Genomic DNA, 14,585 nt, shown 5'->3' on the forward strand with positions numbered 1-14,585 from the left:
GTGAAGAAGGGAGGCTACTTTTGGAAAATACAAATAAGTCCTTGTATGAAAAGTGGTACCTGATTAACTCTTAGCAATCGGTTGAGATTTCAGAAGTTCAAACGATATTAATAAAAGGATCAGATAGATATCTCTACAATCCTCCGTACATGAGATATAAATTGCCCTTTAACATTAAAATATTACTTACATCGTCAGAAGAATCGTTGTCTGCCATTTTATTCAAAAACGCGCAAAATTATGTCAAACAAATAATTCACAAGTCGAAAGTCAAAAGTTACAAGTCAAAAGTCGGCACTCACTTCAAGTCAAAAGGGCATGTTTATGCTTCGATACCAAACAGTTACCAAACTATTACGGGATTAAAAATGTATAATAACCTCCCTGGTTTGTTCGTATTTTGTTTTAACCAATATTTGCATAAGTCAGATGTAAATGCCGCCATGCAAGGTCTATAAATACGCACAATATATATCCATTCAACTCCTTCATAGACTAGTTGTACCTACAAAAGCTTAAAAAATATACTATGGCCTGTCACATTGACTAAATTATTTGACAGTGCAGATTTAGTTTTGTGGCTGCCCATATTTTCATTGTGATATTCCTTAAATAATGGAATTGTGCACTTTTTAATTGACTCAGTTTTCAGACATTTTCATTCAGCCTTTTTGATTTTCTGCAACAAAACTTGAAGACTGTGTTAAACTTGATTTTTATTTTTTTAATCAAATAATTTAAATAATTATATCCCAATATGATTGAAATTATACAAAAATGAATAAAAATAAATTTGTTACAAAGAAATGGACTCATGCTGGCCATTCGAAGAGAAAGATTATGGGTAAATTTTTTGATTTCAAGCATTTTGATGACAGTTGACAAAGTTTATGGCTAGTATTGAATGGAATTAAAGCTCAAATTCAACCTGTGCATGTTAATTGCAATAAAGTTATTCAAGTATAATTTGAATATGGTTAAATGCCTCATTATTATTGATTTCAAAAACAGTAAAACTTAGCATATCGCTGTAAGTAAAATTATCTGGATTAAATTTAAGTGCACACAGTTAGCGATTCCTTTATTCCTTTCTTAACTTTCCCAAATATCCATAAAAACCTCCCAAGGCAGATGGCAAAACGGCCCCAGTTACTAATCTTGTGTAATATTCCATACAGAACTGCCAATTAAGTCATCTAGTTTATGGCTATATGTGTGAAATGTGCATTATCAGTGGATATATCTCAAATTTATTGTGGCAGAGATAGTATGGTACCATATAAGAGATAAGCCCTCCCAAATTAAATCAACAAAGCAACTCAGGGTGGTTCGTCATCGTCAACAACCGAACCAGACTCAGCCTCCGTTGGAAGTTGAGATCACTGTGCCTATCAGGGTTGAGTGTTACATACTTAACGAAGTGATCCAAAGCCATATACATGTATTGGCAATATGCACGCAAAAGACCTGGACATGCTCTGTTTACATTCAGATCAAAGCAATGGCAAGACATATTTAAGTATGAAAGTATGTGTTAACGAAGCAGGACACACTACTGTGTATGTATGTTCATTGTTAGGAAGTTGCTCAGGACCATTTTTGGTGGGAACAAATTTCTAGTGATTATCGTTTTGCCAATTAGCTCACCTGAGCACAGTGTGCTAATGGTGAGCTTTTGTGATCACCCTTTGTCCGGCATGCGCAGTGTGTTGTGGGGCGTCAACATTTGCCTTGTTAACACTCTAGAGGCCACATTAATTGTCCGATCTTCATGACATTTGGTCAGAACATTTGTCTCAATGATATCTTGGACAAGTTAAAAAATGGTTCTGGTGTATTGTCCGTCATCATGAAACTTGGTCAAAAGATGTGTCCCAATGATATCTTGGGCAAGCTCAAAAATGGTTCCGGTTAGTTGAAAAACATTGGCACCAGGGGAAGGGGCATTTTTCCTTATATGTCTATATATGGCTATAGAAAAACCTTTTTAACACTCTAGAGGCCACATTTATTGTCCCGTCTTCATGAAACTTGATCAAACAATGTGTCCCAATGATATCTCGGACAGGTTCGAAAATGGTTCCGGTTGTTTTAAAAACATGGCCAGGGGGCGGGGCATTTTTCCTCCTTATATGGCTATGGTAAAAACATGTCAAAACTCTAAATCATTTATAGTCCAATCACCATGATGAACAATTCTTATGTGATTATGATTTTTCTTCAGCAACATTAATACCCTGCCTCATACGATAATGGCTCTTATGATTTAGCTTACATGTTTGTTGCCTGCATAAGTGCAGAATATTTTTTTTTCTTTCAATATGTTATTTGTAATATCAACAACTTGCTTAATATGTGTTATGTTTGATAAATTGCTTAATTTTTGTTATGCCAGGTGTATTGATATTTGTTCATGAAATATGAAGTTTTGATGAAATATCATTAAACTGTAAAATCTATGTTCATGCATTATTTTATTGCACCGACTAAAATTGTTACTACAGAGGTTTATGAAGAGACTGTATCGCATAAATGGTTGCATAGGCTCCTCTGTAGAAGCCGGTACACATTTCATTTACATTATCATAAAGTTCATAAGAGGATATACTTTTCAAGTTAAGATGATGCATATTACAACATATGGAATCCATATGTTCTTTTCATTAACTTTTGCATTCTGGGCACTCATACACAACTGACTGAGTAATGTCATGAACAAATTCACTATCACAATATTCATCATAATCGGTATACCTAAAAGTAAATCCAGATTTTAATCCTCGTCATCCCATGACACAAAATCCCTCTAAGACATGGTTAAGAGATACAGAAAAGTGACTAAATAACTGGATCAATATGCTTAATAATTAATATTAATGATTAATATGCAGTATACGGATCTGAAGATTTCTATACATATATGATATGAAACAGCTGCAAACTGGTAGTTTCCGTTTCAAATAGGACCCATTATGATGGGCAATTGGAATTTCGATCTCAAGTTTTCAAGCTAAGATGGTGTTGTTGTAGGTATGCAGGACTGTTTGCGATGTAACCGTTGCTTGTTGGAGTCACCATTTGATGTACACGTATATTGTGTGAGGTTGTTTACGTGGTACAATTTTTCTTCCGAACGGGCGGATAGTCCTGCTCGAGCAGATTCGGGGTCACGATATTATAGTTTGTACATTTTTATTTTTTCAAAGATCGCTTTTGAATCGACCCATCTACTGTCTGTATTCGCCTATTGAATAAACATTGTTTCTTATAGCGTAATAGTACTGTATCTCCAATATTATAAATCGGTGTTTTGTTTGCCTTCTCGTGAGCTTCTGTCGTTTCGGCTATTACACATTAGTGTTGCGACTTTTGCGGCATCTCTTAGTTTCTTTATTAGTGGTTTGCGATTAAGCTTTGAAATGTCATTATAAGGATTCCTTACATAGTAAATTTCGTGCGGTGACTTCCATGCTGGACATTCGTTTGTGTGATTGTTTACTATACGTTGATACTCTGGTAGCTGTTTTTCCCAGTTTACACCAAAGCTATCCACATGCGTAAATCTTTTTCAATCTTTTGCTTCAATGTTTTATGCATCATTTCAACTTTACCCTGCCTTTGATGGTGATAAGGGCGAATTTTGCTATTTTTTATATTGAGGACTTTCAACAACCGTTTAACTTCCCCATCGAACTCACGTTCTCTTTCATGCTGAATTATTTTTGGTTTACCAAATTCTGCAAATATGCGATTCAAATGTTTAGTGATTACATCGGCTGATTTGCTAGGTATAGCTCGTAACCGCACAAACCGACTAAATATATCCATTACGCTTAGAATGAATTTACACTTTTCTTTACTGAATATAACTGCATGCATCTGCATATCGACGAGATCGATTTGAAGTATATTGTGCATAGAACAACTGCAAACATGCTTTGCCTCTGAAACTTAGTATATCTTCGTTTTGACAAATGATATAACCTTCTCACACTTCTCTGACACACGCCCTTACTTTTACGGTTATTATGAGTTCTAACTTTGCTGCATGTGGATTAACACAAAAGCTCTTTTCCCTTATGGTTCAGTCGATTATTTTCAATCGAATTAAACCCTTTGTAGCTTTAAAATCTTCGCAGTGTAGATCGTTCTAAGTGTGTCCTTTCTGCAACCGGTACATGATACGTCCCGTCCGATACCACTTCGAACATTATCCTATACTCTGTATCGGACATTAGCCCACACGTCCTCCAGCCCTTTGCTAGCGCCATCACAATCGGCAACAGCAAACATATCAACCTGAAATACATCAATCAACTAACAACAATAAACTAAAACTATGCTAACAGTTCTATTATCTTAATGCTTTTACTAATATGTTTTATCAACGTTAAACTGTTGTAATATTTTTAGAATACCTTTTTTCGAAAAATCTCAAATTAAGAGAATTTCCATCTTTATTATAAGACCTTTATCAAAAAGCAATAGAGCTCTCTATTGACCAAGTTTGACATAAACGTACACTGTATGACATTATTCCTATTAAAACTTCATGGTTACGACGTCATTTCCCTGACCTTTACCGGCCGATTATATGAGACCTTAATTGTGCGTTACCTGATTCCATAGCAAACGAAACATATTTTCCCCATGCGGTCCCACATGTAATAAGCATTTGGTAATACGATGGATAGACACAGTGTCAAGTAAATGTGTCAAGTACTTTGATAATGATTGAAACAATCTAGATGCTTTGGGGCTGACCCTCTAACCCCGTTATCTCAACATTTTACAGTGCATGTTGTATTGTTTGAATTAATTTATCGCGAAGCGAGCGCACTAAGTTAAAGTAATAATTGCGACGGCACATGCGCTTCATTAAATTAACCAATAAAAAAATCGACAGTATTCAGTTCGGTTGCATCATTCTACTTCTGTGTCGACAAACTCATCTAGAGTTATCGTTCTTTAACGCTCGCGATACGTTATTTGGCGACGTCGACGGCTTCTGATTTGTCGTCATGGATGTCGCAAAATTGCCGCTTAAAAATGTAACAATTACAGTATATGCAATCAGTTATCAAAATATAGTTCGCAACAGAAAAGTGATATTTCACCTTGGAATAGGCAGGCGATGCAAAGACGATCCTTTTCTAAATTTAAGATTTATCTTTTTTGCACATAAACTTTATAAGAGTATGTTGAATCCAAATAAGAAATATATAACGAAATCGGTCCTGGCCTCGATGTTTTAAGGAAAATACTAGTTGCGACAATCATTCGTTTTTTCTAATACATATACTTTTCAAGTTAAATGCATTTTATAATGAAAGTTAAACCATTTCGTAAATAGACGGGATTTATGTACAAATATGAATATTCCGTTTAAAGACTATTGGCAACGTCTTAATTATACAAGAAAATGAACAACAAATAATATTGCACCCGTGTTCTACGTTTTGAAAGAATTCAATGTTCGCCTCCGGCAACAACATGTAATTTTTAGCGTCAAAGTTTTTTATGTTTTTTTCGTAATCGCCTTTCAAAATTAAAATATCTTTTTTAACATTAAACAAAGTCAAACGTCGCCAACAAAGTTCTTGCAAATCACATTTACTTTATGTATATGACCTAGCAAAGCTTTTTATGAAATCAGGTTATATAAAGCTATGCTTTAGTTCCCATGGTTTAATCACACGGCCAATCGTGGTATATTCATGCCCTACTAAAATCAAACATAAAAAATAATTACCTAAAATTAGCATTGCTGTCTTTATGGTTCTTTCTCTAGTAAGTGTGTCAAAATGAAATCCCAGATAATTCAACTGTTGGATAAGAATACTTCATCCAATTAAATTATAATCGCGAATTGTGTTTGCATCTTGTAGAAACATGTCTAAACTAAATGTCAACCGGAGTGACAATCTCATTTTGCTGCCATTTATTGAAATAAATGGAATTGTCTATTAAAAATGATTGTTAGCAATAAGACTTTCGTACTGTGGTTGAAATCTGAACATTCGTGATGTCATGTTATATTAACTTTGTGACATCAAATCAGATGCTGGTTCAGGGTTTTCGAATACGGGTAGGGGCGTAGGTCAAGTTAAACATTGGGCGGGTACTTAAATGAAATTTGTTTACCTTAAAACGGTTGATAGTAGTTTATGTTATCACATGCCATCGCCGCAGGCATTTCTGGGGTTAAGCAATATAAAGAAGTGAAACTCCAGCTGCTGGAGCAGTATTGAATTTTCATTAAAAACAATTAGTTGGTCCTTTATTTAAGGCAAGTGACCGATTGCCCAAACAGTACATAACAGCACAACACAGCACAATACAAACCAACATAAACACAAAATATGAATAAAGCTGGGGTCACCGCCTTGGAACGGTCAATGCAAAGCATTGGGGGTTTAAACCTGGTTATAGAGCGCTCAACCTCACACTTGGCCCAGCAATATTCATAATACATTTAAGTGTAAATAAAATTTAACGTCATAGCATTGTAACTCAAATTAAACAATAATAAAAGGGAATTAAAACGCATTCAATTTAATTACTATTTAATTACTCAATTGCATTGAAGATACAAGAGTAACAGAATTACAACTTTTTGACGAACGATCAAATAAAACTATTAACAATTGTCAACTACATTCCTTCTTTATAGAAAAGATTTGAGAATGTAGAATCATAGAGTTAATATCTCAGATAATCATCGCGCAAATACAGGAAGAAGCAGCAATAATGGGTGTAAAAATTCCATATTACATAGCTTGGTTGTTTATGTGACTGCTAAACAAATTAAACATAATTAAATCAAACAAGAAACGCCTATCAGAGAGAAAATATAAATAAAATGGAACATTATAAACCCAATGACCAACCCTTGTCATTCGGTTTTAAGGCCCCAAATATGCACATTTTGATGATTTTTTTTTTGCTGATTAAGGGGTTGGGGGGTGCGCACGCCGCTACCGCCCTCCAAAACCGCCCTTGCAAAGATCCGAAAACGTTCAGGTGAGAACAAAAACGAAACATTTGTTTGACAACTGTGAAGATTGGATTATAATCTCGTGAAATTAACATAAATGGAATTTAAAAATGACATAAATATATTCCGATTTCCAAAAAGAATTGTCGTTTGTATCTTATATTTGTCAATGACAACAGTAATGTATGTGTTGCTAAAGAGACATTTTTCAGCTACTGAACTTATCTTATCGCCGTACAACAATATTGAATTGACACAGACCTTAGTGCAAGCATTTCTTCAAAGTTTGTTAAGAAAATCGTACAGCTTTTACAGTTAACTGATAATTACGACCGAAACGGAGTCCTTGTCATTTGAGCCTGATTACTGACGTTGGGTGTAAAGCCGTTTACAGATTAAAGTGAGCTATATTCGGCGATAATTTGATTATGGGTTTAGTATCTAATGCATTGCGAAGCTGCACCCGAACGACCAATCGTTTCAGAAAAGAACCCGTATTCCCTGGCAATTTTCATAGAAAGGCATTTCCTTTTCCGGCCCCACAATGAGCCAAAGAGCTGAGCAGGTACCGGTGCGATCAGCGATTGACGATTCTATCCAAGAATATTCGCCTTCTATCGCTTATTCAAAGAAGGCAAAGTTTTCAATCTCCAGCAGAAATACTGAGGGATTCACATTTTGTTCTACCCAGTTCTACCCAGACGGTTTTTGTTAGACTGACCTTATATACCATACTTGTCGAAACGGCCTCAAACCCAAAGCAAAACTTACGGGTATCTCGTTTTTCTGATTTCCGATCAATCAAAACATGGATTATTGTCATTTTGAATAAAACCTAACGTTTTTGGTCGAAAATGAATAAATATGACCGCTTCGGTCGATCTTCACCGCAGCTGACAATTGTGGACAACACTAACCACAACTGACAATTTCGGACAATACTCACTTAAAACTAACCATTATGGTGGGAGTCGACCCAAAGAACCCCGTCGGGTAATCTAGATCTTAACTTAAAGTTTTAGTCATTTGTACTTCACTATTTCATTTTTAACATGACTTACAAAGGTGTGCGACATTTATCGTTAATGTTGCGACAAATATCGGCAGTCAAATTTTTGCCACGTTTATCGTTTTAGTTAAGACATATAATTATCGTCAGTAGGATTTGCGACATATATCGGTCCTTGCGACATTTATCGTCAACGTTGCGACAAATCTCGCAGCCTGCGACATATAACGGCGATGCAACATTTAATGACGCTACAGTGATGTCTAAATTATTTATCGGCAAGATGTGCTTGCCTTTTGAATATCACGATAATTGCGTTGGTATGACAGACGAATGCCGGAGTTAATGTAGTGCAAACAACCCACTCGTGGAGCAGGTCCGATCCCAGAAACTATTCAACATCACAAACAAAGACATTTTGTGAACGGATATATGCTTAAAATATTCAGAATATTACGAACCTTTAAACTATTAACGCTGTTACGAAATATAACCTGTGTACGTGTTTAACAATAGCTGATGATAAGTATGGCATAGAACCAAGAAAAAATAAATAAAATAATTTCCTTCTTTCAAATGTATACAAGGGGGACTATCGTGATATGAGCCGAATTTCTGCAGGTTTGGATAACACCTTGATGTTTTTTTTTATTTCTTGATATATACTATTTCAGCATATATTCTTACCGAATTATATACTGATTCTGTACTACTTATTTAAAATGATTCTATATATTTTGTCAGATATTTAAACGTTACAAATGAGATCTTGTAATATAGTAAATATATATTATTATTCTCAATGTATTGCTTAATATTGATTGTATCTTAAACACAACATATACAGAATACTAAATTCAAATGTTTTTGGAACATTGTGTAATGTAACATCCGTGGCTCATCTGCCCTGAAACCGATTCACTGATTGAACCGTTCAAATGTAAATAAAAGAGTGATTTGAGTGAATGGAGTAATTAATATTACATACTACTTGATTAATTTGTAAACCATATACAGCTGTAATTGTACTTCAACTTTAACAGCCCATAATTTAAAGGGATCATATCCATTTTTGTTTTATCTATAATATGCAATTAAATAATAATATAATGTCTGTTTGTTTTCGTGCTGAGAATTTTGAATCCGTGCTCACGTTTATTTATGTTTACATATTGGAGATGTTGTACGAATAGAGTACTTACTAGCCACAGTTAATCGATTAGATTACCTTTTAGTTGGATAGCATGCCACCCAGTTCGCCAATCTCCACGCAGAGCTGTCGTTCCTTGCTCTCACATACAACTCTGCGAAAGGCTCAGCCCTCCATTTTATCTATAAAATAGATAAAACCGAACAAACGCATTCAACGTATATTTGATTGGATATTTAAGATCGCATGCATTAAATTAAGAAATATGACTTTTAAATGTACGATAAATCGTGCAAAAACTTGCGAGTTTTAATGCAACTCTTTGGAACTAATTTATTGCCCATTTACGCAGATGGAATCATTCCACGCACTTCACAAATGTAAACAATTGAACATATTTTTTTGAGTGACGTTAGGAATTGCTTCGACGTGTGTATGTATGTTGGTTTCTTAACATAAAAAAACCATATCAATTTAATAATAATGAATTAAGACTGATATAAGATATCATGGTATGCGATGGTTTTCTTTAATGCAGTGAATGCAATGTAACCGTCGTGCAAGAGATTGTTCAGTATTTTGTAACCTCAATGATGAACGCTTGGAATGATCATGACATAAATGAGACGCTTTCATAACAATAGTCCGTTCTGAGCCCAACACAGAGGTGAATGTAATGTAACCGTCGTGCAAGAGATTGCCAGTTCGCAAGGCACAATCAATCACAATATTCGATGAGATGCCTTGATTTATATAACTTATAGCATTTACTAAATGTAGTTCAACCCATATTGCTTAACATGACATGTTTGTAATAGTTACTTTGTTTAAAATCGATACATTGTGAAATACTTCTTTTGCTATATTTGAGGCCGTCGTGCAAGTGAGTTCCTGATAAAACAAATACGAAAAACAAAAAGTTACTGGTTCATAAATAAAAATCCGGGAAATAATCTATATTTACAACAAATTGGTAAGCTATTAACAGTCCAAGAAAATATTTAGCCCAGTAATATAAACAAAAAATATTCATAGCATAATCACAATAACCAAAACAAGTTTCATCCAAAAATGAATGTATATTATATTTTGCAGATTTATGGCGTATTAATAAAGATGTGAAAGTATCAAAGGTCACACAATCAGCCTATACGTCAATAATATTACAACATTATATTCTTTATTAAGGTGCAGTCCGACACCGTTTACCAAATATAGTAAAAGCACATTTAGAACAAGGTCTTATAAATAATAGTTCATATATAGAGTTCGTGTTTAATAATGTTTGTGTTTTAATTTGCTACATTAAGGATGTAAGTTAAATTAAAATACTCATTCTTCAATTTTTTTAAGCATCAGAAAACGTATCGCCATAACGGTACATGTCAATCATCACAGGACTCGGTTGTTGATCAAAAAGCACTATACCGACGTTGGATTTACAACAAAGTGCGGTACTACCGATCCCGCTCATTACATTAAAGCGAACAACTGAACCGTCGTCAGCGCTTTGAATTGTTACATGCGCTATGTCAATCAGCCCTACAAAAGTTATGTAGAAGGCAAGCATACATAGAATTGAATGCTACATATCTTTTTATCGAAAAATTGACTTTTTTAATTTACACATCTTTTCTCTATAACAAGACAACCTTTTAGTTTAAAATGTACACATTGCGTTGAAATAATTTATGCAACGAAAGCTGGTTACGATGTCGCTTTAGCAACTAACAGATAAGATTTATCACAATTGACCTCTGCCTACCCAAAGACCTATTGATATCTATAGGTCTTTGGCCTACCATATCCGTGTGGTTGTGCGTTTGGTTCTCATCAGATAAACCGCAGATATCTAAAGTGAGTTTATTTATAACTTCAACTGAAAGCAGTTTCTAATGCACGTTATAAGTGTACAAAGCAAAACTGAAATTTGGTTATTGTAGATACACTTAGACGGATATACTTCAACCGGAAGTTTCATGATTCACATAGTTTTGATTGTCAATTGTTAACGCTTATATTGTTTACCACGATAGGTATTGTTTTCTTTAAACCAAAGGCTAGTAGAGCTTGTGAAGACCGTGTAAAGCGTATGGTTTCATTTAATTCCTTGAGGGCTTGTGTATAAGAGTATATTTTGAAACAATGATACATTCTTTTAATTGGACTATACTACAGGACATTACAGATCAAAAGCAAGTAAGTGAGCATTACATATATGATTATACAGTTGCGTATATGTCAAAAACATATTCGTGGTCGTGAGAATATTTATTACGTACGAATGTATTACATTTTCACACGTTTAAGTATATGTACTTTAATTTATGTAACATAAATGGTAGTTACTGACATGTCAACCTTAATATGACGACAAAACTAGATCTTACACAATATAAGACCCAATAATGAAATCGATTGCAACAGGTAACATATATCGGAGCCGCCTTTTTGTGCGTCAATAGGTAAACTGTTTTATCACTGATTAAGGACGGATTTAAAGTATACTTATATATATTGAGTTACTTTTTATGCATGGCAAAATCTTCAATTCAATTGTTAAACACGCTCTTTTTCGCGTTAAAGGGACTTAAACTGCAATATGATAATGATAGTAATATTTTAGAGGATCAAATCCAATTTTGTTTTATCTTCAATATGCAATTAAATAATAATATAATGTCGATTTGCTATTGTGCTGAGAATTTTGAATCCGTGCTTATGTTTATGTATGTTTACATATTGGAGATGTTTTACGAATTAAGTACTTCCTAGCAACAGTAAATCGATTAAATTACCTTGTAGTTGGATAGTATGCTACCCAGTTCGCCAGGCACAATCGATCGCAATATTCGAAGTGATGCCTGGATTTATTCAACTTATAGCATTGACGAAATGTAGTTCAATCCATATTGCTAAACATGATATGTCTGTAATAGTTACTTCGTTTAGAATCAAGGAATTGTGAAATACTTCTATTGTTATATTTGAGGCCGATGTGCAAGTGAGTTCCTGTTTAAATATATACGAAGAATATAAAGTTACTTGTTCATAAATAGAAATCGGGGAAATAATTTATGTTTACAACAAAGTGGTTAGCTATTGACAGTTCAAGAAAATATTTAGCCCAATAATTTAAACCAAATTTATTCATAGCATAATCAAAATAACCAAAACGAATTTCATCCATACGTGAAAAAGTATATTATATTCTGCAGATTTATGGCATATTAATAAAGATATGCAAGTATCAAAGGTCACACAATCATCCTATGCGTCAATATTATAACAACATTCTATTTCCGTGAGGGGCAGTCTTAACATTTTACCAAATATAGTAATAAGCACATTAAGAACGAGGTTTTATTAATAAAAGTTCATATATAGAGTTCGTATGTAATAATGTTTGTGTTGTAATTTGTTACTGTAAGTAAAAAGTTTAAGTAAAATATTATTTTTTATGTTAAAAAAGCGTCCGAAAACTTATCGTCATATCGATACACGTCATTTATCACCGCACCCTGGTTTAGATAAAAAAAAGCGAACGCATTTTTGTCTTAGTACCGAAATTGGATTTAAAACTAAGTGCGGCGCTACCGATCCCGCTCACTACATTAAAGCGAACAACTGAAACGTCGTCAGCGCTTTGAATTTTTACATGCGCCATGTCTATCAGTCGTACAAAAACTATGTAGAAGGCAAGCACAAATATAATTGACATGACGCCTTATCTATGATCGCTCCGCCCACTTAATCACGTGGCTCAGCGGGTAGCAAACCTAGACAAGCTAACACCAAAATGGCTTCATTGCCTATATACTGCATGTAGATTAACGCGATATTCCGGATTATTTTTATGGACTTTTTGACACCATTTGACACTTGTCTTGTGTCATTTAGTTATTCTGCGAATGCAAAAAATATATGTTTATAGAGAACATCAGCTAATTATAACGGGTTTTTCGGTACATGAATAACGCTCTCAAACGCTTGCGCGCTGACCGAAATCGAACCTGTTATTACGTGTGATGTTGGTATTACCAATAAATTAACACTTCTTCAACGGCATTTACCCATGTTATTTACGAAACATTTCCACTCGTGTATTTGACACGAAATAGCGCTTTAAACTGGGATTTCGGTGAAGTTTTACACGCTTTCTGGCACCGAGTGTAACAAAATCCCACATGTTATTACGTATAAAAGTGATATTAATAATATCAAACATTGCTTATGGGACATTTATCAATCACTATAATTGAAAGTGCAAGACAGCACAATAAGTTTGGTCATTGTCATATATAAAGTAGCGCTGTATGAAGGGGAATTCAGTGAAGCTACCTGTATCAGACGCTGGCGCAGGTACCGACTTCTCCCAAGTTCGGCATTTTTTGGTTATATCAGTAATAATAAATCTTATTATGTGGCATTTAGCGATTCGATTCTATTAAAATAGAAACATATAATCGTTTTCACTTGTTTCTGACACACACACAACTCGATTTATAACGGGGATTTACGCAAAGTTGGTACCAATCTTCTCTATTATTTTTTAAATAAATAAATGCTCCATAAGGGTGATCTCGGTAATTCTACACATTGAAGCTTCCACTTGCTCTTGTCAAGACCGCATTTCCGCGTTTTAAATGGTATATATCTAATTAATCTAACTTATGGATACCGATTGTCAGAGTTACATAAAACCTATTTACACCATTTTTGCCTTATTTCATTTCCGCTTTTTTTTTCGAACAAATCAAACGAAACTCGTTGAAAAAATAAGAACTAGGCATTCGATCTCAAAGGTGGATTAAAAGCGTTCATTGGTGACATCACATGTCTGCACATGTGTAGATACCGTTATTAATATAATATATCACGTGTCACCTTCTAATAACATGTATAATGGCAATAAAGTGCATTACTATAAGAGTAATAAAACAAAGCACAAATTAGGCTTCATCCTTGGTTTTATTTCTCTTTAAGTAATGCAGATGAACCTCGCTTCTGAATATTAATGATAAAACTATTTTTTTAAACGTGAAATATTATGTGATAAACAGATCGATAACATAAACTATTTAAATCTGCTAGTATATCCGATAAAAATATATTATAATTGTCTTTGACAGTGTTGACGTTCAGTTGTTCGTGGTGACGACCGCATGCATTTATACATCTCTTACACTTCTCAAGATCTCTTTTCGGCTTTGGAAACGATATAAATTAAATGTCACCAACTAATCTTTCAGGATATCGATTGTCCGAGTTACATAGTCCCCATCGACACCGTTTAACCATTTTTAATCTACTTTTTTAAAGAGGAAAACAAAAGAAACTCGCTAAAGTAAAAGTGAACCTATACATAGCTTGTCTAGAAAATGGCGGACAGTTCGTTGCTAACTTACGCGCCCGATTAATCGATCGCT

At 34.3% G+C, this 14,585-nt stretch overlaps 1 protein-coding gene across 3 annotated transcripts in view; it reads left to right on the forward strand.

The window, feature by feature from the left end:
- The first annotated feature begins 8,593 nt into the window (after positions 1–8,593).
- Positions 8,594–14,585, forward strand: part of LOC127855949 (glycoprotein-N-acetylgalactosamine 3-beta-galactosyltransferase 1-like) — a 40,503-nt gene continuing 34,511 nt past the window's right edge. The window contains exon 1 of one of the 3 annotated variants that reach the window (XM_052391879.1): positions 8,594–8,627. In XM_052391879.1, coding sequence (XP_052247839.1) covers positions 8,609–8,627 — 19 coding nt within the window. In that variant the 5' untranslated portion in view covers positions 8,594–8,608. Of the gene's footprint in view, positions 8,628–10,930; positions 11,014–11,348; positions 11,356–14,585 lie in introns of those variants that run through there. The other 2 variants (XM_052391886.1, XM_052391887.1) reach the window with 2 other exon arrangements.

Source organism: Dreissena polymorpha, chromosome 13, assembly GCF_020536995.1.
Source record: "Dreissena polymorpha isolate Duluth1 chromosome 13, UMN_Dpol_1.0, whole genome shotgun sequence".
NCBI classification, from domain to species: domain Eukaryota; kingdom Metazoa; phylum Mollusca; class Bivalvia; order Myida; family Dreissenidae; genus Dreissena; species Dreissena polymorpha.